Source organism: Plectropomus leopardus, chromosome 3 (genome assembly GCF_008729295.1).
Source record: "Plectropomus leopardus isolate mb chromosome 3, YSFRI_Pleo_2.0, whole genome shotgun sequence".
NCBI lineage: Eukaryota > Metazoa > Chordata > Actinopteri > Perciformes > Serranidae > Plectropomus > Plectropomus leopardus.
Window position 1 is genome coordinate 35260115 of NC_056465.1, and position 24757 is coordinate 35284871.

Genomic DNA, 24757 nt, shown 5'->3' on the forward strand with positions numbered 1-24757 from the left:
CACAAACTTAATATGTAAAACAAAACCCTACACCCTCTGCACCGAGAGTGAAAAACTACTTTCAGCGTGTTATAATAAGAAAAATCCCACAATCCCAAAATCAATGTGAGTGATAATCGCTGTGTTAACAAACATTATCGCAGAGCTCAGCTGGTAAGATACAATGAACTCCGACCCCCAACAGGATCATCACGCAGCAAACAGCTTGATATTATATCACTCAGGTCGACAGCAGCCACAATAAATATTTGAGTCTAACATCTAACGCTGCTAAAAAGAGCTAAGGTTGCTCTGTAGACGCTCGTGCCTACAGAGCGTAAGCCTCGACTCAGACCGATGCTGTCAAACGCTGATCAATCATTTAGCTTTCTGATTGATCCATAAAGAGAGGGGAGTCACGTCAACTCTCAGCTGAAGCCATCGATCAAAAAGCCTGCTCTGCCCTTTTCTATGTAAACCACAAACAGAATCCCTTAACCTTATGCTAACATTAACCCTTTTGAAACTTGAGCAAATTGGATTAATTTTTCAAATACATGGGAGGAAAGCCATGAGAAACAAAGAAGAAATGACGCAAAGATTAGCAAGAAATTAGTAAAAAATTTAAAAGAAAACTACTTGAAAATAATAAGAAAAAAAACCCCAACAACAACAACAACAAATGGCCCCAAAAAAGAGCTGAAAATTTAAAAAGAAAATTATTTGAAAATTAGTTAAAAGAACTACATGGAGAAGCCCTGGATAACGTGCTTAAAAATATTATAATAATTTTGTAACCTAATTTTAAACATATAACTTTGATAATTATAAACGTAGTTCTTCCCCTAATTCTTTTCCTAGATATTTATTTCTAGCTTTTTTAAATAATTTTTTTAATCTGCTAATGTCTTGTGGTTTGTGGAACATTTCTTGTCAAGTTGCACATGGCCTTTTTTCCATGTTTTTTAAAGAAATCGCACCAATTTCAAAAGGTTAAATACTTTTAAAAGGTGCCTGAAAGCAGCACAAGAAAAGTGATGTCAGTCCAGATTTCAAAGGGTTAATGCTCACCAAACACTTGTCCTTCTAACAGATTCAGTATCGGTACCATCCTCCAGTATGTGATGCAAGATGAAAATATATATATATACACATATATTTCACTTATAAACTGATCCTGTTGAAGTTAATTCCAAGAGTGAGTCCATCTTCTTTTATCATTATTTAGCGTCCCAGTAGTGTTGTTTTGTATTCAGATTCATTCTTTAAAGTTTTGGTCGAACTCTATTAGGTTGTAGCATCAAAACACTATTTTCCCAAGCCCTTCCAAAAATGTTTGTGCAACACGCAGACGGAGAACTCTTTACACTCATTTCCATATATAACACTGTGTAATATTATATGTTACAGATTTGTTTCTCCATTATTAAATGTCTTCGTCATGTCCTACGATCGTATCTCGCTTGAACTCCGCTACAATGTCTCCACAATCTCCAGCAGTGCTGCTTTGTTTCGTCTGTATCTGAAGCTTTCAGAAAAAGTGCACAAATATGGACAAAATGAACACAGAGTGGGACAGAGAGCTCCGTCCATCGATTGGTCATTTACCAACGACTCCAAAAACAACATGCAGTATATGACCGCTGATGGTCACAGTTTTAAACACGTGGTTAAAGTCGAGAAACAGCTGTATTCTGGTTGGGTTTAGGCAACAAAGCTATTTAGAAAAAGACAGGAGTTTGGGTTAGAATTAGTATGTTTGTTACGCAACTTAAATTACGTACGTAAATTAACTTAAATTACGTACATGAGGCAAGTTAAGTATGTTAAGTTAAAATAACTTAATGCTGACTTTTGGTTTCACAAAGGACACAAACTGGTGTCCTGGGTCAAAGTCCTGTGTTTGTTTGACCCGTCCATCCACATCGACCTCCTGCCTGCGCTGACCTTGTTGCTCTTTATTCTTTCTTCTACCTGCCATCGTCTTTGCTCTGTAATAATTCAAGTATTTATAAAACTTATAAACTTTTTTACTTATAAAAATCAAGAACTAAATCAAACTTTGAATGACTTAAGGAAATATCTTGACATGATCGAGGATTTATTATTTGCGGCACATCCCTGACAAACTATCCAAAAAATGGTGAATTATTTTTGGAAAGAAAGTGTGTTCGTTAGTTTTTTTACCTGGTATTGTTATTTGAGGATGACTAATTACAAGTAACTGACAACACGCACGTAAACTTATTAATGTTAAGTACATGATGTAAGTAAAGCATGTTACATATGTTAAGTCACGTACGCAAGTTAAAATACATCAACCTTGACATTCAAAAAGGACACAAACAGCAGATCAAAATCCAGTGTTTGTTTGACCCACCCACGTCCTGTAAATCTGACCTTTGTCTCTCTTATACTACGTTAACTGACTTCCTCTTCGCTCCGATCATAATTACTATTGCCACTAGAGATCACCGCCTACCCAACATAAATACAGATCCCAAACTATTTCTACAGCCAACTGACGGTGTCATTTTAGTACAAATCAACGACGAAATCAAACTTCAAATGCCTTTAAGGAATATTCTGACATTATCGAAGCTTAATTTTTTGCAGTCAGTCTTTGACAACCTATGCAACAAATGACACATGATATTTTTGGAAGTGTTCTTTGATTTTTAACCTGGTATTGTTCTGTGAGAATGACTAGTTACAAGCAACTGACAACGCTGACCATCTCGCTTCCGTACCACAGATTGCTGATTCAAAAGTGCTGTGCAGTCAAGTGGTTGGAGTCTAATTCACGTTTCAAATCGAGATTTGTTTGGCCAGCGGCGCTCTCGAGTGGAAACTTTGGAAGTCACATTTCAGGCACATACAAGTAAAGCTGGTAAAAAAATATGTTTTTTTGTAGTATTTGAAAACTGCAACTTTGCCCTCAACTCTGTTTGTATATTTTTAGTTGCAGATTTTAAACAGATTTTCTTAGGGGGTAGGTAACAACACAAAATTTTGTAAAAACAGGTCTCAGACAGACAAAGATGCCCATATGTCCAAAAGCTCAAAAGAGTTTCTGGTTTTATATGGACATCATGTTTCTCTCACATACTCGAATCACATTACCCATACAAACGGAGTGGGCTCTATATTTGTGCTCTACAATGTGGAACAGTTGCAGCTCTTCACACACTTCACAGGATAAAGCAAGACTTTGGAAGTTTAAGGGAAGAAATAACTCATTCCTCAGCTCACAAATGAAAAGGTAAATCCATAAGCAATAATTCACACTTGCAAAATTCAGCACACTACAGGTTTTGTTGTTACCACCTTGCTTAGTGATGTATGGCCAGTATATTATAGTGGCTGCTGTTTGCAAATATTAGCCAAGTAAATATGGGTCTTTAATGCACTTTACTGAGTCAGTTTGATGACTTCATGACTCTTCTTCATTTGTGCAACTTTTACAATTACTTTTAGCTAAATGGTGAACTTCTAAATGCAAAGCAGTAGTTATCAATCTAGATTGTTCTGGTTTGAGTTGACAAGTGTTGAAGATATCGGCCATACAGATGTCTGCCTTCTCTCCAATATAATGGAACTACATGGATTTCTGGAAAGAAACATTGCTGTTAAGGTTGGGCCAGTGTGGAAATGTTCAAACCACTTTGATATTAAGCGTAACACCAGTTCTCTGTCTAAACTCTATCCATTTCATATGCACTTCTGTTACTTCTTGTAAACAAACTACGGAGCTAACAGCTGTGCGCTCGAGATCAGACTGATGACATGTTACGACATATGAACACTTAAATGATGTGTAGCCAGCTTGCTATCTTCCTATGTTTGTAACATTGCTTTTTAAATCAGAAAACACACGTTTTATATTGTGATATTTCCTGGGAATTACATATAGAATAGCTTACAACATGTAACCTTAGCCTAGTTTGGTTTTAGCAAAGGTAATTTATATTAGCATACACTTTCAGTTTCCCGGCAATCTCCCTCTAGCGAGCTGACACTGTATTTAGGTTTATGTAGTGAAAAAAGTAGGTCACGTATGAATAATTCCTCATTTCAACTCTGTGAATTAGCCAGACCTCGTTCGCTGTGGCACTTTCTAAGCAAGCATCAGATATAATATAACACAGCATCCAACGAAAGTTAAGCTCACACACCTGCAGCCAGTAAGGACAGCTCTTTTTTTGGCAACAATATCAGTGCAGTTTTAGTCTTTTCAATAGACTAACTTTGTTATTTTCTCTCACCGATCCAAGAAGTAAACAAACGTGCACCGCCGTGCACCGATAAAATTTGTTCTCTCTCTTGCTGTCAACACTACACACAACCTGTGTGACACTTATTGCTCCATTAGTAAGTTCAAATTAATCACGCTGTCATATTACTTATAACTAATGCAATTTCAGTTGGATTTAGTGCAGTGAGTAGCTGCTTTAAAAACTGCCACAACATCACATAATGACACATTCTGGTTCTGCCAGTTTGCATATATTAAATAGGTTAAAGCGTGTAGACTGGACCAGCAAAACCGGAAATCAACCCAACTCTAACTGATGCTGAGTTTTTCAAACATATATTTTGATACTTTGATACCATCTAGTTCTATTATATTTGATATCAAAACTCTGCAACTCACACCAAAACAATCTAGATCATCATCATATCATCAGTAAAAGTTATAGTCTGTGTTTAACAGGAACAAAGTGAAAAATGAGCCGTCTTTACGAAGAAGCTAAAATAAATCACTGCTTCATTTCATTACATGGAAGGAAAGTGTTTTCTAAGGCATCTGCAACGGCTCCATCAGAATCCATTCATGCAGGTGTAACACAACCTGTTGTTATAGCAGCATTTTGGTTAGTTAGCTAGCTTGAATGTCACAGGGCACTTGTGTTGAAATCATCGTTTCAGTTTGACTGAGTGGGTTTGATGGGTACATTTCCACTGTTGTCACGACGTGGAACCAAGAAAATAAAAACTGAGAGAACAAAATAATTTCTGCCTCTACAACAAAAAGTACATTCCACTTAGGGCTGCACAATACATCACGTTTTAAAAACAAATTGTCATCGCAATTTCAAATTGCACGATAAACACATCAGAGACTGTGATATCGTACTCTGGGATTTTGTGGGTACGTTTGGAGAGAGTAACAGGAAAAAAACTGAACTATAAAATGTCTTTAATTGTTGCATTTTTGTGTTCAGTTCAATTTGTTCAATAAAAACATTTTGGAAATAAGCCTCCCATGTTTTTTCTTTAAATTCAACAAGCAATTTGTTGTATTTTAGCAGTTTACTGAAAGGCAGAACTGAATACACTTTAATATCTGATTGCAAGTAATATTGTTATCACAGTATTCAACATTATTGCATATTTTCCCCATACTGTGCAGCCCTAATTCCACTACAAAAATACCAAGCTTACCGACTCTTTGTCGCTGCTATCCAACACGTTCATGCTTCTCTCTGAGCTCTATCAGTAAAACTGTCTCACCGCCCTGATATTATCAATACAACAACAAAATTATATTATTTCATTTCAAGACTGCACATTTTATGACATTTCTGTCACATTATTGATTCAAAAACTCAATACCTTGTCCTTCAGCTAGCAACATTTCCTAAAAACTGAGAGAAGTATGAAACATTTCTATGTCCTGCATTTTGGGTTCACCAAAAGCAGCGAAACATATTCCCACAGGGCTTGCAGTCTACCCATCACTCCAGTTCATGCACAAATTAACTGAAATCTTAAAAGTATCAGCTGCAGATTGTAACATTACAATTTATCTGTGTATTTAGGGCATTAGCCACTGCACGATCTCTCTACTTATGCATAGCAATATCCAGTCTTTAAAGCCACCATGCGTAGGATTTCAAAATGTCAAACTTTGGTGAAAGCAACACATAAAGTGCACTAATGTCCACCAGGATTGTCCCCATTTTCTACAAACACCACAAGCCATTAGCAACATTTCTACAAATGCTACACACGGTGGCTTTTAACCAATTCTTCCATGCACACTGGCTACTGTATATGTGCACTTTGCACCGTCTCAGTGAGACTCTGAACAGCAAAGTGCTGCTCGACACTTTGGCTCTAAACTATAACTCCAATAACACCGTGACTATGAGGTCAAACTAAAGTGTTCTTGGTTTTAAGTAGTCAAAAGACATTTTCTACCGCTGCTGGAGCTTCGGATATTTTTGTTCATACACTCATTTTCCAACTGGAAAAAAGGTTTTAGATTTTTTTCATGCATCGGTTGTTTTCTCCGATCATTTTCAGCATTAATGAAAAAAATATTTACTTGTTCATGTGCCGTTCAGTGTTGCAGTCAAAACAAAAACTCATGTTCTCATTAAGGTACGGAAGTAAATTTAAGCAAATGTGATTATGTTGTTAAAATGACAAACTTTTGCAAAATAGTGATTTAATATCTCAAAATAATAGTTCTATCATCATGCATGGTAGGTCAAAATATAAAAGTTTCTCATTATTTTTGAGATACTAAGTCAGTTTAGGATAAAGTCACCCTGAGATACTATGTCAACATTTGTCAATTCAAGATAATAGTCATCTCAAGATACCAAATCATGGTTTTGACACACTAAATCATAATGTCAAGATACCAAGTCATGGTTTTGGGATACAAAGTTTTATTTTGAGGTAATAAGTCATTATTTTGGGATACTTAGTCATCATTTTGAGATACTAAATCTAGATTTTGAGATACTTTGTCATTATTTTGAAATTCTAAGTCATTATGTTGACATACTAAGTCTTTTTTTCGAGATACTTAATTTTTATTTTGAGATACTAATTCTTTATTTTGAGGTGCCAAGTCATTATTTCAAAATACTAAGTCATTATTCGGAGACACCAACTCAATTTCGGAGTACGTTATCATTATTTTCAGATTCTAAAATAGATCCAAATTGGTACAAAGTCTTTATTTTGTGAAACTAAGTCATTATTTCAATATACTATGCTGTCATTTCGAGATAGTTAGTTGTTATTTTGAAATACTAAGTCATTATTTTGAAATTGTCTGAATTTTTATTTTTTATTTTGACATACCAAGATATTGTTTGAAGATACAAACTCATTATTTCAAGATACTTAGAGATCATTTTGAGATACTAAGTCTCTATCTTTGAATACCAAGTCATTTTCAAAATGGTAAGTCTATTTTGACAAACTACGTCATTATTTTTGAGACACTATTTCATTATTCAAGAAAATTTCTCACTATAATGACTTTGGGGATCTTTTTTTCCCATCACATCTGCGTAATTTGACTTCCATATAAATGGGAGAATTGTCATCTGAAGGTGAAAATGTTCTCTGAGTATGCAGACTTTTGTAAACAAAAAGCTACAAAGCATAAGGCTACAGGGCATCGACGCCCTCGGCTTGCTCAGAAAATGGCAGAGAGTGAGTGAAAACTACCGGCTGGTGGAGGGGGGGTCACTCCCAACCATTTCTCCCTGAAAACTGCCTGAGGAGCCAGCAGAAGATACCTGTATATTCCCCTTGTACCACGCTGTTTCCTCTCAATACATGTTCAACGTCACAAATAAAAAACCTAATAATTATTATTATTTCAGGTAAAACTCCCAATGATACAACTGGGAGGTCAGTGTTTTCCTGCTACATAATCACATCCCTGACTCAACTCATGAAATAAAGTGTTTCACTAATACTTTTCCTACCGAGATGAAACTCTTCAGATGTTATATATGGAGCACAGATTCTCAAACTTTTGCTCTAGCAACCCACTACAGAGACGATTTTACTCGTCCTAATCACACATTCTTTCAGTTTGGTAATTTCTATGAATGAATGAGAGTGAAATGGAAGCTAGGACAGGAAATGCTGCACCCAGACCACAGACCTTTTAGCCCACGGTCATTAAATGAGACAGGTGCAGGTCACCTTGAAGCACTAAACTGACGCGCACCGATAAAGAGAAGTGCACAAGCTGGAGGCAGCAGCAGAAATAAAGTGTTCCTCCTCAAAGTTCAATTTACACTCTGCATTAAACACAGATTTACTGTAGAAAACCACATGCAGAACCTTGAACTACACTTATTAATAACTGAATCATTTGCACTCAAACTGCAGGGCAGCCAATTAAAATGACTCCTCCCGCTGTGGTGGCTGCTGCAGTTGTGTTTTTCCATGCTTACACTGCAGAGGTGTAAATTGAGCTTTCAGGTGGTCACTGCACCGTCTGGTATAAGTAACCTCTTTTGTAGGCGCTGAGAGGGTAGAAGGTGGCCACCACAAACTTCCCGTCAAAGGTGCGGCCCGTCAGCAGCCTCTGAGCTTCTTTGGAGTCACTGGAGTTGGCGTACTCCACAAACACCTGATGGCCACACACAGGACATGTTGATGAATTAGTGGGTGGTTGAGAGAAAATGTGCCTGCACGTCCGCTGGATGACGCTCTGGTTTCACCGCGGCTTTGTTTCAAGCACCCAAATCTTCAGCAGCCGCATTTAAAAAGGTTGTTTTTTTTTTTTTTGTTTAACTAGCATTCTGAATATCTTATTATTTTTTTTTATCCTGTCTCTCTCACTTGCTACAAAGAAATATTGGTTTTGCTGTAACCGTGTTGAGACGTCACTAAACAAATGAAATGTCATTATTTGAAGCTAAAATTTAAACTTTTTAGGGCCATTATTATTGCAATTTATGACCTATTCTCATTTTGTTGAACTTGCACGTACCCATAATGTATCACTTTTAGAAGTAGCCATTTTTTGCTGATTTTTTTTATTAATGAATTAAATACTTTTTAAGACTTTTAAAGATCCGCAGAAACATTTTAAAGAGATTTATAGATCAACAGTCTAACCTGTCCTTTCCCTGGGTTTTCCTTGGGGATGAGCAGAGAAACCACAGAGCCATACTTCTGACACTCCTCTTTCATGTCCTCCAGGATGTCTGAGGGAAAAAATGCACATATTTTGTCTTACTTTTTAAAGGTGTGGAAAGCCCGTAAGTCGTTCATAAACTGTAGACAGAAAAACAGCCACTGTTGTACCTTCATACTCTTCTTCGTTGTGCAGATGGCTGTCGTCAATCAGATTGAGCAGACGCAGGACAGGAGTGGGCAGCAGAACCAGGTCCTCAATGTGAGGAGCTGAGACACACACACACACACACACACACACACACACACACACACACACACTTAAGTAAATACGATACACTAAGAGAGCTTTGTTAATCTTGGTGAAAGTCTCAAATATTGACACATACCAAAGGGAATACTGAAGAATGGGCTCAGCAGGGCAGTTTCAGCAGTGCATCTTTGTTTTGGGTCGTTGAGGAGCATGCTGCAGACACACAGTGACAAAAGTCCAGTGAAGCAAAATGACTGCAGACAATATTCCTCTGCAGATAAGCACGCCAACACAGCACAGTAAACAGCACGGCAGTCATGTCAGCAGCTGAGTGTGTGAGAGCGAACCTTTTGATAAGGTCTCTGAGGTGATAGACGGGGATGGCGGGGCACACCACGCTGTTGCTGGCAAAAAGGTGGTCGACAATGGCAGCGCTGTTATCCTAAAAAAGAGCAAAACAGATGGAAGAAGATAACAGATTCAAAAGTAAGTCCCACAGTGTTGATTTTGGTTTCTTGTTTTATGAATACAGATATGTTTTATTTACTTTAAATACCTTTTTCAACTTGTAAACATTTCTTTAAGAGTTTAAATATATGCTGATAACAGTAAAAACATGTCTAATAACAGAAATCATGAGTAAACCAATCATTCAAAATAATCCTCCTTTCTAAAATCATCACATCTATGTGACTTTTGACTGTTTCTAAAAGGAATTACTCAAATTTTCTTGCTGGAATGCGACTTTTTCTAAATGCTGCTCTGGTGTGAGTGTGCACACATCAGACTCACGTAACATCTCGGTGCCGATTATTAACTGGTGTTAACCAATCGCTTAGCACCAATACGGCATTAGCAAATAACTGCAACCACAGCTGTAAAATAATGATTCAATAGCAGTGATGCACAATAATGAATATTTCAACCGATACCGATAAACCGATAATTTCCAGGGTCTCGTAGCCAATAAGATACAGATTACTGATAGTTTCTTTTTGTTTGTTTTTCATTACCTGAGGTTATTAAAGGCTGAGATTTAATGAGTACAGATGAATTTAATTTGTGCATTTTCATAAAAAACATTTCAGACAAAAAGCTGGAAAATCGCATTTTTGTAAAAAAAAAAAAAAGGCATATTCAAGAGCAAAATCAATTTCATTTTTAAATTTTTGTGGATTTTTTCCTTATTATCTTATGCAAACTTGAATTGTACAAAAATAATGCTGAAAATAATATTGTGTTTGAGTTCTAGTGGATCTACAGAGAGGAACATTCCCCAAACTGTCAGGAAGCAGCAGCTACAGAACCGTCCCGAAGTCACGGCTCTCTAACGTGATCTCTGCAGATTTACATGTTTGTTCTTCTTGTTGTTGGAAGGAATCAAACATCAGATATCAGTTTATTCGTTCAGCAGGTCCGAGCTGGAAACTCACTACACCTGAACTCAAACTGCGTCCAGCGCGTCCTCTCGTCATGTCCTCTCATCATGTCCTCTCAACATGTCCCCGTCACACACACACGAACATTTTGACTAACGGAATTTAAGCACTTCAAGCACCTTGTACGAACCCTGTCACCATCATTACCTTCCACTCCTGCGAGCGGACGGTGTCTTTGAGTTTGATTCCTGAGAACATCTCCAACAGGATGATGCCCAGGCTCCACAGGTCTACGGCGGCCGTGCAGCCCGAGTCCCCGTCCACCTCCACGCCGGCCTGAGCGAGGCTGTTCTGAAGCTCGGCCTCCGGAGCGCGATAGCCGTCTGTCTGGATGTACTTGACATCCTGCAGGAGGTGAGTCAGGGAGAGAGTCAGAAACAGCATCTTTCATACTGACCATCGAGCGCGCGGGCACACCCACCTGGTTTCCCTCTTTGAAGCTGAGGCCGAAGTCGATGAGCTTGAAGCACTCGTCGTCGGCGCTCCAGAGAATGTTGCGTGGCTTGAGGTCGGCGTGGACGTAACCTTCCCTGTGGAGGAAGGCGAGAGCCTCCAGGATGTCTCTGGCACAGTGCTGGACGAGCCACATGGAGTGGCCCTGCTGGGGTCTGCCAAAATGATAACATACTATGAAGTTAACCCTTTAATACCTGGGTCGACATCACTTTGCTTGTGCTGTGTGAAGACGCCTTCATAAGTATTTAAACCTTTGAAATGTGTGCAAAAAGGCTTTGTTTATGATTATCTTTATTATATATGTAAAAATACTTTACAGAGTTTTTATTATTTTGTAACCATATTTTGTTCCAGGTCATTTCCTTGTTTGTTTGTTTGTTTTTAAATTTATTTATTTTTTTGCTCAAATTTAGGTATATTTCTTATACTTATTATTTTTTGCCAATTTTTGGTTTATTTCTTGTAGTTATTATTATTATTATTAGTAGTAGTTTTTTGTTGTTTTGCTAATTTTTGGGTCATTTTTCCTATGTAGCTCATTGCATTCTTCCCAGGTTTTCGAAAGAAATCAATCCAATTTACTCACGTTTCAAGGGGTTAAACAGAAAGCTCAAACTCTCCTCAATAAATTAAGGCTTCCCAGTGATTGACCGGTTTTATTAGTGGTGACAGACATGGTTAGGCAGGGAGATGCTGCTTTAATTCAACCTGCCAAAGACAATGATGGTGCACTTCTTCACCACCATCACTGAGTCTATCCTCACTTCGTCCATCACAGCGTGGTACGCTGCAGCCACGGCGAGGGACAAGAACAGGCTGCAGCGTATCATGCGCACTGCAGAGAGGGTGACTGGCTGCCACCTGCCATCTCTCCATGACCTGCACACCTCCAGGGCCCTGAGGCGTACAGGTAGAATTGTGGCCGACCCCTCTCACCGCGGACACAGACTTTTTGAATTTTTATGCGTTACATTAATGTACGCTGGACTGGATTTCTTTACATGCACACTGTTAGTTAACTTATTTATTTAGACTGTAGATATTTGCACTGTAAAACCAGCTTCTGCACATATGTACTTCCTCCATTGCACCTTTTGTACATATATTTTGTGTTCTTTAAATTCTGTTTTTTCATTTTATATTTTCAAATTGCTTCTTTATTTTTATCTCTTATACTATTTAAATTCAATATTTTTTATTCTTTCTTTATGTTAATCATTTTGCACCAAAACACAAAGTCAAATTCTTTGAATATGTAAATGTGCTTGGCAATAAAACCAGATTCTGATTCTGATTAATCAACACAAACAAATGCAACACATTAAGCACTCAAATCTGTTTATGGAGGACTCTGATGAAACCTTCATCAGTGAGAGTTATACTGCATGAGCAGCAGATATTTCACTTCACTTACCTCCCACTCTGAGTACCACTGATGCCTCTCACCAACAGATCAGACACACTGACGTCCAGGAGCTCCAGCAGGAGACAGCGGGTGGCGACACCCATACAGCTGTGGTTGGTGAACACCCCGTACAGAGTCACTGAGAGGAGAACAAGTCTGTCATTACTCACAGCTGAGGCCTAAATGTTGCATTTGTATCAAGAACCATCCTAACAGACAATTTACCTCAGAATAATGAGGTTACTTATTATGATTATTTTTTGCATAAGATCACTTTGATATATTTAAAAAACTGAAGTTTTACTGAAATCAGATCGTGTTTCGCGGGTTATAACATGCAGAATTAAAAAACAGACCATGTTCTGCCCAATGTGTATTACAAATAACAGTTCCTATTAAACTGGCATATTTTTAAGAATATGGCATTTGCTTGATGTAAAGGCACAAAAGCACACCAGAGGTTAAAAACAGCAGCCGGTATCAAAGACTCAAACTATAGTGAGTAATGATGACTGGGGCTGCATACTGCACTTGGCCATATTGCAGTTTTTATACTGCTCGTTTACTTGTGCAGCCTTGAAATACAGAAAAGTACTAAGATCCAGAAATGTCCTAGGATCCTCGAAAAATCCTAAAATCCTAGAAATGTCAGAAAATCCTAGAAACGTCCCCAAATCCTAGAAATGTCCCCAAATCTGAGAAACATCCCAAAATGTTGTAAAATCCTAGAAATGTCCTAAAATCCTTGCAATTTCATAAAATCCTAGAAACCTCCTAAAATCCCAGAAACGTCCTAAGAAATGTCACAAAATCCTTGACACACCCTAAAATCTGAGAAATTTTCTAAAACCCTCTTAACATCCTAAAATCCCAGAAATGTTCTCCAATCTTTTTAACGTCCTAAAATCTTTGTAACAACCTACAATCCTAAAAAGATCCTAAGATCCAAGAAAAGTCCTTCAGTCATAGAAATATCCCAAAATCCTAGAAACATATATGGGGGGCCTGGCCTCCTGTTATTTTGCAAAAGTGGCCCCCAAGAAGAGCAGGCTGAAAATCCCTGCTGCATGTAAAGTGACAGGTGACATGCAAATGTTAAAAAATGGTGCATTAAAAACAGCAGAATTATGATCTATAATGGGAGCAGTGGATTTGGGGTTATGGACAGTGATGTCTTTATAATAGTGGGATAATTACCGATGTTTTTGTGTCCCTGGATGCCTTCCAGCACGGTCCTCTCCTTGTGATACCCGTAGTCTCCTCCCTGAGTGTCGGCCTGGAACTCCTTGACGGCGGCGGTGGTGGCTCTGCCGGAGCTGACCCGGTACACGGAGGCCGAGACTCCCTGTCCGAGCCGCGACTGGACGGTCCAGATCTCTCCGAAGATCTCGAACAACACCGGCTTCATGCTCTGGTCCACGGTGCCCGGGGCCGGCTTGGTGCTGTCGGGCCGCGGTGCCTGCACCTTTGGGTCGGAGGAGCCGCAGTGAGCCATGGGGAGGAGGAGAGGAGCAGCTAGATGACAGGTGGGAGCAGCTGCAGGAGCATTGCGACCAAACCGGGGCTCCGTCAAAACTACCGGGACAGCGGGTCAGCGAGCAGAGAGTCCAGCTGCGCCTGCGACCTGTTTAAAACTGAACACAGAGCAAAAGCTGCGCATGTTAAACCGCTTTACTGCGGAACAGATCCAGCCTGACTGCGTTAGCTACCTTCGCTGCTCCAAACGAGCCGCTGAGCGTCAGCACCGGAACAAACCACGTCCACGACACGCGCCAAAATACGTCCCCCATAATACGGCGTTTGCATGAAATAAAAAAAAAACTTAAAAACGTGTTTTAGCCCAAACTGCACTAAAGTTTTGCCTAAGTTGTAACTCAGGTTGTTGATATCAATCTGACTTCCGGTTCTACCCTCCTCCTCTCTGCAGGTTTGAGGTGCAGCGCCTCCTGCAGTCTGCCCCCTGCAGGTCAGGAGGAGCACTACACTTACACGTAAAAATCAAGCTTTGAAGAAATTAATACATTAAAATTATTTTCCACTTTCTTTTTTACCAACATGAGTCCTAAATGTCAAATATTCAAAATCTAAGAAGTTTAAACCTTTAAATGACAGGTTTTGTCATGATACCACTATGTTTTTTTATTAAAAAACACAAAAATAATTATTTTCAATAATCTACAAGCAAGGTTGTTTTTTTTCACAGTTTAGGATATGTCAATGATTATCAGCAACATTGACTTTTATATATTATGATTTTTTTGTGAAGTGTGAAATACTCACACTCATGCTGCTCTGCACACAAAATGTGCCCTTCAAATTGAGGTTAAAAAAATATATACATTAATGTGATTTTTCCACTTTCGTTTAGTTTATTATCATTTTTTTTTAACCAAAATCAGACTTAGTCATAAATATCAAATATTTATTAATCTTCAGAATTTCAACCCTTTAAATGCCAGGTTTTTTGTCATGATGCCACTATGTTTTTAGATGAAAAAAACAAACAAACATATAAAATGAAGCATTTTCAATATACTACATGCAAAGTAGATTTTTTAAATTTCTTTAAAAGTATATTAATTATACAGATATTAAAAATGGCTTCATTTCAAAAATATTGCATCATTTTATTGTAATATGGCCTTTAAAACCAGGAATAGTGTATGTAATATTTTACATACTGGTATAAAATTTAGGCTTAATGTACATATTTTTATGTAATTATACCTGTGCATTCATACTCTGATTCTGATTGTCATATGATATATATTTTAGAGGTGTAACATTTCACTTAATTCTTGGTTCCATTCGATACAACACAGTGGATTCCCGAGAGACAGCAAGCACAATTTGCGGCAGCGGCACCTAACTGTGGCACCTCGTGTGGCACCCCCAGATGCCGCAGCTAGGTGCCGCTAGCAGTGGCAGCAGATGCCACTGGTTGGTCGGGAGGCCAGGAGGTGCCGGGAGGTGCCAGTGCGGTGCCACTGCCAGGAGGTGCCGCGAGGTGCCAGTGCGTGTGCCGCGGTTTGGCGGAGGAGGTGCCAGTGCGTGTGCCGCGGTTTGCTGCCGGGTTGTTGTTTGTTCTCTGTACATATCTTTATTATTATTATTATTAATTGTTATTTTATTCTATGTTTAGTTCCTTCGTTGTATATATATGCATTATTTTGCCTTTTTAACGACTAATTTATTCATTTGCTGTTATCTTATTTGCTGCTGTAACAAAACAATTTCCCCCCGGGATTAATAAAGTATTTTTATTTGATTCTGTTCTATACACCTCTGATTTACACATAAATAAACTTGATTCTGTTTCCTGCGTTTGATACTTTCAGTTTCAGTTGAAAAATTAACCACCACATGATAAATTATAATAGGCTAGATTAATAAAAAATATTAATATTTCCAGTTTAAATTAAAACATTTCTCTGTTATCTCCTCATTAGGACGGCAAGTATTGTGACCGGAAGCGTGAGAATCATCATCCCGGAAAAGGAAATGTCTCCAAAATGAGGTGGTGTTTTTGAACATTTGGCAGAAGAAAAAAAAGAAAAAACACTCTTGGATACGTTTCCTGGTCGGGAGGAAAGCAGGAAGAGCTCTCCGTGTGAAGACGCAGGTTCTAAAATCTCGAAACAGTAAGTTTGTGACTTAAACTGATTTTGCAGCCGCTGACGGTTAAATAATGTTGTTATTATGTAACATGTGAAGCCAGCTGATGATGCAGTTTTTCAGGTGTCAGGTCATAAAACAGCTGTGGAGACGATCACGTTTTAGCACTGATAAGAGGGTGAGTAACTCTGGAAATACTTCACCTTTAACACCGAAGAAAAAAGCGTTATCATACTGGCAATCAAGCTAGGAGGAGCTAAAGCTAGCTAACGTTAGCTGCTATTTTAACGAGGTGACTTCATTTAATGTGCAGTTATTTTTGTTTTTAAGCTCGAGAATAGATTTATCATCGACCAATGAATGACGAGACACTTGTCCCTTTGTATTAATATTTTGTGTAATGTTAGTAATCTGATTTCTGCATATTGCATCACCCATTGCATGCTAACATTTTCTATTTTTAATTTGTTTACTTAACGTTTTGCAGAAAAATGCTCCTTAAATATATATAAAATTAATAAAAAATTATACAAGTAAAAACAAAATACGAGTCTAAACATAAAACGGTGCAACTCAAAACAAGGTAACATGAACAAATTAAATATACGATTAAGTTTTTACCTCGTAATTGCAAAAAACAAGTATATATGTAAAGCATACTGATACACACAGAGGTGTAAACAGTTATAAAACAATCGAGTAAATCCATATAATAAAAGGCAGTTTCATATGAATGTATGCAAATTCGTGATTTTATTTCACGCCTTAAAATATTAAAAAAGCTGCCGAGCTCGAGGTCAGTCACTGAGGTGCGGCTGTCGCGCGTGACTTTGCAAGAAACCAGCTGACGGACCCGGATGGATTTTAATAAAGATCCGGGACAATATATTTTATAAAACAGTTTACCTGCACATCACTTTGGTTTTCATGTACATAAAGCCATCCCTTCTTGCTAAATGTTGATTTTGGCATTCTGTATACAGAATAGAGATTTCATATTAGGTAAATAAAGTGATGTACAAATGAAAGTGCAATGCGTAAAACGTTGAATCTCTGTTCTGCAAACAAAATACAGTGTGATTAACATAAAGGAAATGGAAGTGCATCAAAATATAACACAATTTTGAGAGGAAAATAGAATCTGTTGAAGCAGAGCATAAACATGAGTCTCAATGCAGTAACAGAGCAGTAATAAGTTTCCCAAAATTTAATAAAGTGAGTAAAAGTGCAGCAAAGACATGACAATGCACAGGAAAACAGGACTGTTTTTAACAGGGCTGGAAATTAACTTTTTTTGTTCACCTGCCACTGTGGCTGGTGGATTCTAAAATCTACCAGCCACTTAATAATGATTATCAATTAAATAAATAATAATAATAAGAAGAATAGTAATAATAAAACTTGATTCACATAGCACTCTTCAAAACAGTGTTACAGAGTGCTTTACAAATTATACAAAATAATATATTAAAATCCCTAACCCCCAACTGCCCAAAAAAACTAAACTAAAAACATATCAAACAAATTTACAGAAAAAACAAGTTTTATAAAACATGAAGTTTTAGTCATGATTTAAAAGAAACTCGTGATGTTGCAACAGGGACACTGTTCAATAAATTCTGACTGTTTTTAATTTTTTTTTGCTGTGTGAAGCAAATGTAGCAGCCACTTCCATATATTTTATCAGTATTTGGCTGCTGATTGGAAATGTTTCCAGCTGATTCTAAGAGTTTAATTTCAGTCTCTACGGACGAGGAAAGCTGAAAAAAACATTTGTGTTCCACACAGGACTGGCCTCTGATCTTTGCTTTTTTTTGTAAATTACTCAATTTTTCAGGATTCGAAGTTACTCTAAGAAACAGTTGGAGATGAAGGCATGATGAATTTTCTCTATTTCTCTTTTTTTTATGGACGTGAAACCTCAGATTCTGACTTTGAGTTTTCAGTGATAAAAATCTGTTGTATTTAATGTCTTGATGTGGCTGCTGAAGCTCAGGTCAGAGTCTGAAAACATTATTCCTTATATATCTGGGAAAACGTATGGTTGCTTTTTCCCCAAATTGCAGTAGTTGATTTCTGTCTGATCTTTATTTAATTAAGGGAATTATTCCATCTTTGTTCGACAGTATCCTAGAGAGTGTTGTGAGATCACAAAGTTCAGTCTGGTGACTTTTAGGGAAATGCAAGTCAGCACTCCTCTTCCTCTTCCCTGGACAGTCAGGCCTGACAGAGAGGAAAAAACACTGAATCTCTTTTCACAAAACCAGAATAAAGTGGGACTTCAGTTCATGCAGGTCATTATGTGCGACTTCAGAATGAGCAAAACCTCTCCGATCTTTAATATTTCCCCCACATGAAGATAGTTTGATGTTCTTAATTATAATCTCGTGCAGCTGTCTCCAGACATAAGGCGTTGGACTGTAGCTGATATTTTTAAACACTGATTCATCAGGATATTTAGACGGTTTTGTCCTTTGCTTCGTCACTGTGTCTTAAAAAAAGTGCCTTGGAAATAGTTGCTTCAATAAAGTGACTGTTTTCTAACTGTAATTCTTCTGTTGAGATGGCTTTATATCTCGGCGGCTCACACTGTTATAAATATATTTCTCTGATGCACGTGTATTTATTCAGATGCTGTTGCCTCTCCAGCTTTTCCTGATCTGAAAAAAACTTGTTAAGGAAAATCTTGCGTGCATTGCCCTGCCTCTTCCAAACTAGTGTTTGCACAACACCTCTTTGTATAAGTTAAAACAGATTTGAAAAAATGTAACAAACAGTGATACGTTATAGCCGTGTGTCAATAAACAATGAAACAGGAATTATATAGTCCACCTGTAGCTGTTGCAGCGTTCCTCTCTAGCAAAAACATCCACCATATGACTTTAGTGACATTTTAGCACCATTTTTAGGCTATTAATTTACACATAAAAATAAAAATAAACCTATTTTGTGTGCCATAGACTTCCTTTTTTTGCACTGGTTTTGAAAGATGTATCAGTATTGGTTTTTTATACTTGTATCAAAGTTTAAAATTCTGGTATTGTGACACCCCAAAAGACTAATAAGAGGGGTGCATTGCGCAAATTCTTGTTACTGCATCTTTAACCGTCTGAGTAAAGCACGCAGCTCCCCTCACTGACGGAGTCGTGCTCTCTTTGTCCTTTTCAAGGTGCTTCTGAGAGGCATGAATGACTTTGCAGTTCTCAACACGGGGCGGAAGATGCCCCTCCTCGGACTGGGAACATGGAAGAGTGAGCCAGGAAAGGTACAGGCTGCACTTCTGTCCTCTTTCAGTAAAAACAGGTTTTTAATTTGATTTCTCTCTTACTGATAAATCTGATCAAACAGCTGGTCTGTGTCACTCCCCCTCATCCTCTGTGCAAATACACAAACAGATCTGTAATTTCAACCATTCAAGCTGCTCTGAGGCATACGGACGTACCTCACTGTTTGGATCCTCTGTTCCAGCTGCAGCAGGCAGCAGTTTCCAGTGAGAAATAGCATTAACAGCTTACAGAGAAAGTTAACCCTTTGAAACCAAAGCGTATTGGCTTAATTTCTTTTATAAAGAGGCAATGAGGAACCAAAGAAGTCACCCTGAAATTAGCAAGAAAGTCATAAAAAGAACAAAAAAAAAAATTACATGAAAATATGTAAAAATAAATAAATAAATAAATAAATAAAAAATAAAAATAAGTTAAAAAGGCAAACAAGACTTAGAAAAAAGTTCCTATACTGTTCTTAATATTACAAAACACCTCAATTCTATTTAAACATGTAGATATGATAATTCTAAAAATAATTTACCATACCTATTTTTTTCCTTAGACATTTTCCTTTGCTTTAAATAAACAAACAAAAAAAAAAAACCCTTTTCAAAATCTACTTATGTCTTGCAATATGTGGAATATTTTTTAAAAAGTTGCTCATTGCCTTTCCCCCCCCACCCCCTCCATGCTTTTGAAAGAAATCATGCAATTTTCCTCAGGGTTTAGAGGTTAAAATACTTGTAAGGGATGAAGTGATGCAGCTCCAGTTTTCAAAGGGTTAACAATTTAAAGGTGAACATATCAAAGCCAGAAAAAAGGAGAGTAAATATTCAACTTATATTTGTCAGAAACAAGACTGTTAACGTTGCTCCCAATATGCGGATCTGTACAAGAATTCCTGTGCATTCATTAATGTGGTGGCCCGCCATGATCAAAACATCTGTCATTAGGAGCACTATTGGATAATATTATTTATAGCACACCCTCTCAGAGCGCAGAGCTGCTGGGTCTACAAGTGTGCTTTCACTCACAAACAGCTGCTCCTCTCATCCATCGATCTGATCAGCTCTGAACAGATGGATCAATCATCCCCCCCCGTGAGTTACAAACTGCTGCTGCAGAAAAAAGAACTCATGGAGAGCTCCTTCTGTGCTGCGTTCAGAGACACCCAAAAGCCTCCGAATTTAGAGACGGGACACAGAATGATACAAATGATCATACAAGCAGCGTCAGCTACTGCTGCATAGATTCTAAATCTGTGGGAAGCATTGATGTAAATAGGCAACTATTTACTAACCAGTTTGCCATATTAACTGTACAATATAGTTATAAGTCATTGTTGCACTTTCTGTTGCTCCCATTTGGCCAGAAACTAATGAACTCTGCTTCATCTGCTCATTACTATTTGCCAACCATCAGCTGTTCTGTTTTCCCGCTCTCACAGGTGAAACAAGCAGTCATTTGGGCCCTGGAGGCCGGCTATCGCCACATCGACTGTGCAACCATCTACGGCAACGAGGTTGAGATTGGAGAAGCCCTGCAGGAGACGCTCGGACCCGGCAAGGTAAAACTGTTTCACAGGACTGCACGAGAAGCTCAAAAATTCAGAGAGAAGGTTTTTTGTTTTATTTTAATTTTTTTTACATAACTGTACTGAAAGGCAGTCTTATTTCTACTTTAACTATTTCATCACTTTAATATTTAAACAAATCAAGTACAAAATGTACTAATTTTGACTAATTTTAAAGGGTTTTTTCTGCATTTTGTTTTGTTTTATTGCATTTTAAAAAATCCACTCTTAATCCAACCTTCTGCTCGGATCAGGAAATCCTGATTTTTCTGGGTCAAAGGTGTCCCAATCCTACTGAAAAGATTTGAACAACCTATACTGAAGGGTGGATCCAGATCAAACCCAAGACTGGATTATGGGATCTAATCTGATTTCTTTTGACCAGCCCATTTTTTAAAGTTTGATCTAATGCGATCAGATTACTTCTGAACAACAGTGCCTAAGACACAGTGTAATCCCTGCATAACATTATTTATCAAGCTATTTCTGACTTGTTGTTGTGCACCAGGCCCTGAGACGAGAGGACGTGTTCATCACGTCCAAGCTGTGGAACAACCGACATCACCAAGAGGACGTGGAGCCGGCCCTCCAGAAGACCCTGAAAGACCTGAAACTGGAGTACCTGGACCTCTACCTCATCCACTGGCCTTACGCCTTCCAGTGAGCTCAATCCTCACCACGCTCTGATAATGAAATTATTGGCTCAACATAAAGAGATAATTAACCCTTTAACACCTGGAGCAGCATCATTTTTCCTGTGCTGCAATCAGACATCTTTAATTTTAATTTCTCTGAAACCTGAGAAAACTGGATTGATTTTTTTCCCCTTAGAAAAATATGAAAAACATAATGAGCAACTTCTCAAGAAATGTCCCTCAAACTGCTAAAAAATAGTAAAATTTGACAATAAAATGATCTGAAAATTAGCTAGGATGGAGTTAGAGAAAGTTTGAGAAAAGTGTCCAGGAAACCACATTTAGAATTCTCTTAATTATATATAAAATTATGTTACAGGAAAAAGAAAATCATGTTAATTTTTGTTAATGTTAACTTTTTTTTTCATTTGTTTTCCAGTAATGTTCTTGTAGTTTTTTTTTTTTACTAATTTATTGCACATTTTTGAGCCATTTCTTGCAAAGTTGCTTGTCACTCTCCCATGTTTTTGGAACAAACGAGCCAATTTGCTCAGGATTTAAAGAGTTTACGTGATATCCCACGATAATAAGATAACTTGCAGTCTTGGAATGAGATTTGAAGATTTTTTTTGATATGACTTAAATATTTAAGGAAATAAATTAAAAGCAAAACTACAGTTTTATTTATTTTTCATATTGGTCTGTCTTTGTGTTTCCTAGACAAGGAGATGTCCCTTTCCCCAAAAAGGAGGACGGCACCTTGCTGTATGACGACATAGACTACAAGCTGACCTGGGCTGCCATGGAGAAGCTGGTGGAGAAGGGCCTCGTCAGAGCCATCGGTCTGTCCAACTTCAACAGCAGGCAGATAGACGACATCCTGTCGGTCGCCAGCATCAAACCCACCGTCCTGCAGGTACGGGCCGTTTGAGATGATGACAAACAGGTTAGATGTAAACCATGTCTCAGGTTTGGCACTTCCTAAAGCTACGGATGACACTGGTACCTCTGTGTTTCTGTCGGGCAGGTAGAGGGCCACCCCTACCTGGCCCAGGTGGAGCTGCTGGCCCACTGTCGGGACCGCGGCCTGGTGATGACGGCCTACAGCCCTCTGGGCTCCCCGGACCGGGCCTGGAAACATCCGGATGAGCCTGTTCTGCTTGAAGAGCCTGTGTTGGCCACACTTGCAGAGAAATATAAGAAGTCTCCTGCTCAGATTATCCTGAGGTGATTTTACTCTTCACTTCACTAAGTAGATTATGGAAGCCCTAAGTAACCATAAAAAAAACAACCCAAAAATCCAGGGAGAGGGCAGTCTCTGCAAGTCAATACACTGCAACACACTTCTAGTGGGTCAGAAGTGATTGAAAGGGAATACTTTAGTATGTACATTATTTTTTGGGAAAATCCTGCGTAGTGTAATCTCATTAAATGGTGCTGTGAATCTGAAATACAAAGTCATCATTTAAACGTGCAATAATTAATTTGGCCACTTGATGGCGGTGCAACAATAGAGAAATCCTGTACTTTACTACCAATTATTTTCCAAATTATGGCGTTGAGTTAGAAGTGCACGTTGCTGTCAGTTGTCTGCAGATGGTTTACTTGATTTGTGGTAACAGGGCTAATATAAGCAGTGTTTAGTTTGATCAGGAAACTGCAGTGACTCTACACAGAGGTCGCGTCAGACTTTCCTTTTGTCACTTTGAGCGAGAGTTTAGTTTTTATGCACCACATACCCAAAAAAACTCCTAAAATGATGGGTTCACGGCAACTCTGTTCTTTTAAATCAAGAAGACATTACTCTTTACCGCTGCCTTTTATTAAATCAAATATTATTTCATTTCTTATGCTGCACTGTTGCTTTTATTTTTGTATTTTATACCTATCTTAGTATTATTTAGCTTGTTTTAATTTTTTTATTCTTTTTAATTGCACTTAAATATTCTTTATAATATGTTTCTTTTGCACTTTTTCTCTAATGGAAATGTATTATATAAATAAAATTTCCTTGCTTTTAGGGTAAAAGGGGTTTTAAAAAATCGGTCATAATCTGTTATTACCCATTATTTAAATTTTAAAATTACAAAATGACATATTTAATAGCATTCAATCTGTATTCATTTATTTATTTATTTTGTAATAATTAAAACACAGAACGAGTTTGTTGTATTTGCAGGTGGCAGACACAACGAGGAGTGGTAACAATCCCCAAGAGTGTCACAGAGTCCCGAATCAAAGAGAACATTCAGGTAGAGTCAACTTTAAGTCACTGCAGTTCTTTTCCAAATGGTGAAGCTTTTTTTTTTAACATGGTCCTCTTGATGAGATACGCAGAATTTTATTAATATTCCATTAGGGTTCATTTTTGCCTGCAAGTCCTTCAAAGCTAATAATACTAAAAAAACTGTTCATGTGTGTATTATATTTAATTGAAGTTGTGTGTGTTGTCAGGTGTTTGATTTCACCCTCGAAGCAGAGGAAATGAAAAGTATCACAGCCCTGAACAGAGGCTGGCGCTACATTGTACCAATGATCCAAGTGAGTGGGCGTTTATATTCTCCATCTCTCATGGTTGATAATGTTCATTTGTTTTTAGTCTACTGGAGAAATTATATGCAATCTAGCTCAATTTCTAAGAGATAGTATATAAACGGGTATTATCATTTTGGATCAAGCTATTGCACTGGATGGGCGGACCTTGTTCAGAGCCGACAGGACACAAGACCCCCTTCTACCTTCTAATAGGTTTACGGATGATATTGTTAAGCAGTGAGTGCGTAACGGAAAAACAGCCTTCTGGCTTTCAGGTTCAACAGGTGAACTTAAACACGTTAATGATGAGCAGACGGAAACGTATTAACGTCGGTTTGGCTGTTACAGGTGGAAGGAAAACGTGTTCCCCGGGATGCAGAACATCCTCACTACCCTTTCAACATCCCCTACTGATGACTCACACTGCAACCTGAATTTGTGCCTTCAACAACCCCAACAACACCACATCACCCCCCCATCACTACTAAATGTTCCTGGATCCTGACATTAAGTCTGTCTGTTGATTATGTCGAATCCTGCACTTATCATTAGAACATTTAATGTTATTGTTGGTGATGAAGAGTGAAAAAATCTGGTATGACTGTAAACATATTGTGCGTGTTATTTTTTAAATAAACATTTTGTTACTTCACTTGCAGGCATCTTTAATTAAATAGTTAATTTATGTATGAGCTCTTGT

General features: G+C 38.0%; 2 protein-coding genes across 4 annotated transcripts; one reads left to right on the forward strand and one right to left on the reverse strand.

Moving 5' to 3' along the window:
• Window positions 1-7178: 7178 nt before the first annotated feature.
• uhmk1 (U2AF homology motif (UHM) kinase 1) lies at window positions 7179-14331 on the reverse strand. Of its 2 annotated transcripts, XM_042483771.1 has the most exons (10): window positions 14143-14331; window positions 13631-14067; window positions 12443-12572; window positions 10994-11180; window positions 10720-10917; window positions 9481-9575; window positions 9270-9346; window positions 9052-9150; window positions 8863-8951; window positions 7179-8371 (listed from the first exon to the last, which is right to left on the reverse strand). In XM_042483771.1, exons 2-10 carry the CDS (start codon window positions 13926-13928, stop codon window positions 8225-8227), a joined length of 1320 nt encoding a protein of 439 aa, XP_042339705.1. In that variant the 5' UTR covers window positions 13929-14067; window positions 14143-14331; the 3' UTR covers window positions 7179-8224. The 2 variants fall into 2 exon arrangements, with proteins under 2 accessions (XP_042339705.1, XP_042339706.1); XM_042483772.1 differs by lacking the exon at window positions 14143-14331 and having other exon boundaries at window positions 13631-14136.
• A 1638-nt stretch (window positions 14332-15969) lies between these two features.
• akr1a1b (aldo-keto reductase family 1, member A1b (aldehyde reductase)) lies at window positions 15970-24709 on the forward strand. Of its 2 annotated transcripts, none has more exons than XM_042483893.1 (9): window positions 15970-16074; window positions 19218-19313; window positions 20762-20881; window positions 21396-21547; window positions 22243-22438; window positions 22550-22749; window positions 23702-23774; window positions 23977-24063; window positions 24406-24709. In XM_042483893.1, the coding sequence occupies exons 2-9, from the start codon at window positions 19233-19235 to the stop codon at window positions 24469-24471; spliced, it is 975 nt and encodes a 324-aa protein (XP_042339827.1). In that variant the 5' UTR covers window positions 15970-16074; window positions 19218-19232; the 3' UTR covers window positions 24472-24709. The 2 variants fall into 2 exon arrangements, with proteins under 2 accessions (XP_042339827.1, XP_042339826.1); XM_042483892.1 differs by lacking the exon at window positions 15970-16074 and adding an exon at window positions 16143-16226.
• The last annotated feature ends 48 nt before the right edge of the window (window positions 24710-24757 follow it).

What these genes read in the sequence shown, in the direction of transcription:
- uhmk1 (XM_042483771.1), bottom strand. Translation starts at nt 13,928, where the DNA reads ATGGCTCACTGCGGCTCCTCCGACCCAAAGGTGCAGGCACCGCGGCCC. An exon ending in ATTCTTCAGTATTCCCTTTG is followed by an intron (nt 9,151 to 9,269) that starts GTATGTGTCAAT and finishes TGTGTGTCTCAG; the next exon opens with CTCCTCACATTGAGGACCTG. An exon ending in AAAACCCAGGGAAAGGACAG is followed by an intron (nt 8,372 to 8,862) that starts GTTAGACTGTTG and finishes TGTGGCCATCAG; the next exon opens with GTGTTTGTGGAGTACGCCAA.
- akr1a1b (XM_042483892.1), top strand. Translation starts at nt 16,155, where the DNA reads ATGATGCAGTTTTTCAGGTGTCAGGTCATAAAACAGCTGTGGAGACGA. An exon ending in GGAAGAGTGAGCCAGGAAAG is followed by an intron (nt 19,314 to 20,761) that starts GTACAGGCTGCA and finishes CCGCTCTCACAG; the next exon opens with GTGAAACAAGCAGTCATTTG. An exon ending in CACTGGCCTTACGCCTTCCA is followed by an intron (nt 21,548 to 22,242) that starts GTGAGCTCAATC and finishes TGTGTTTCCTAG; the next exon opens with ACAAGGAGATGTCCCTTTCC.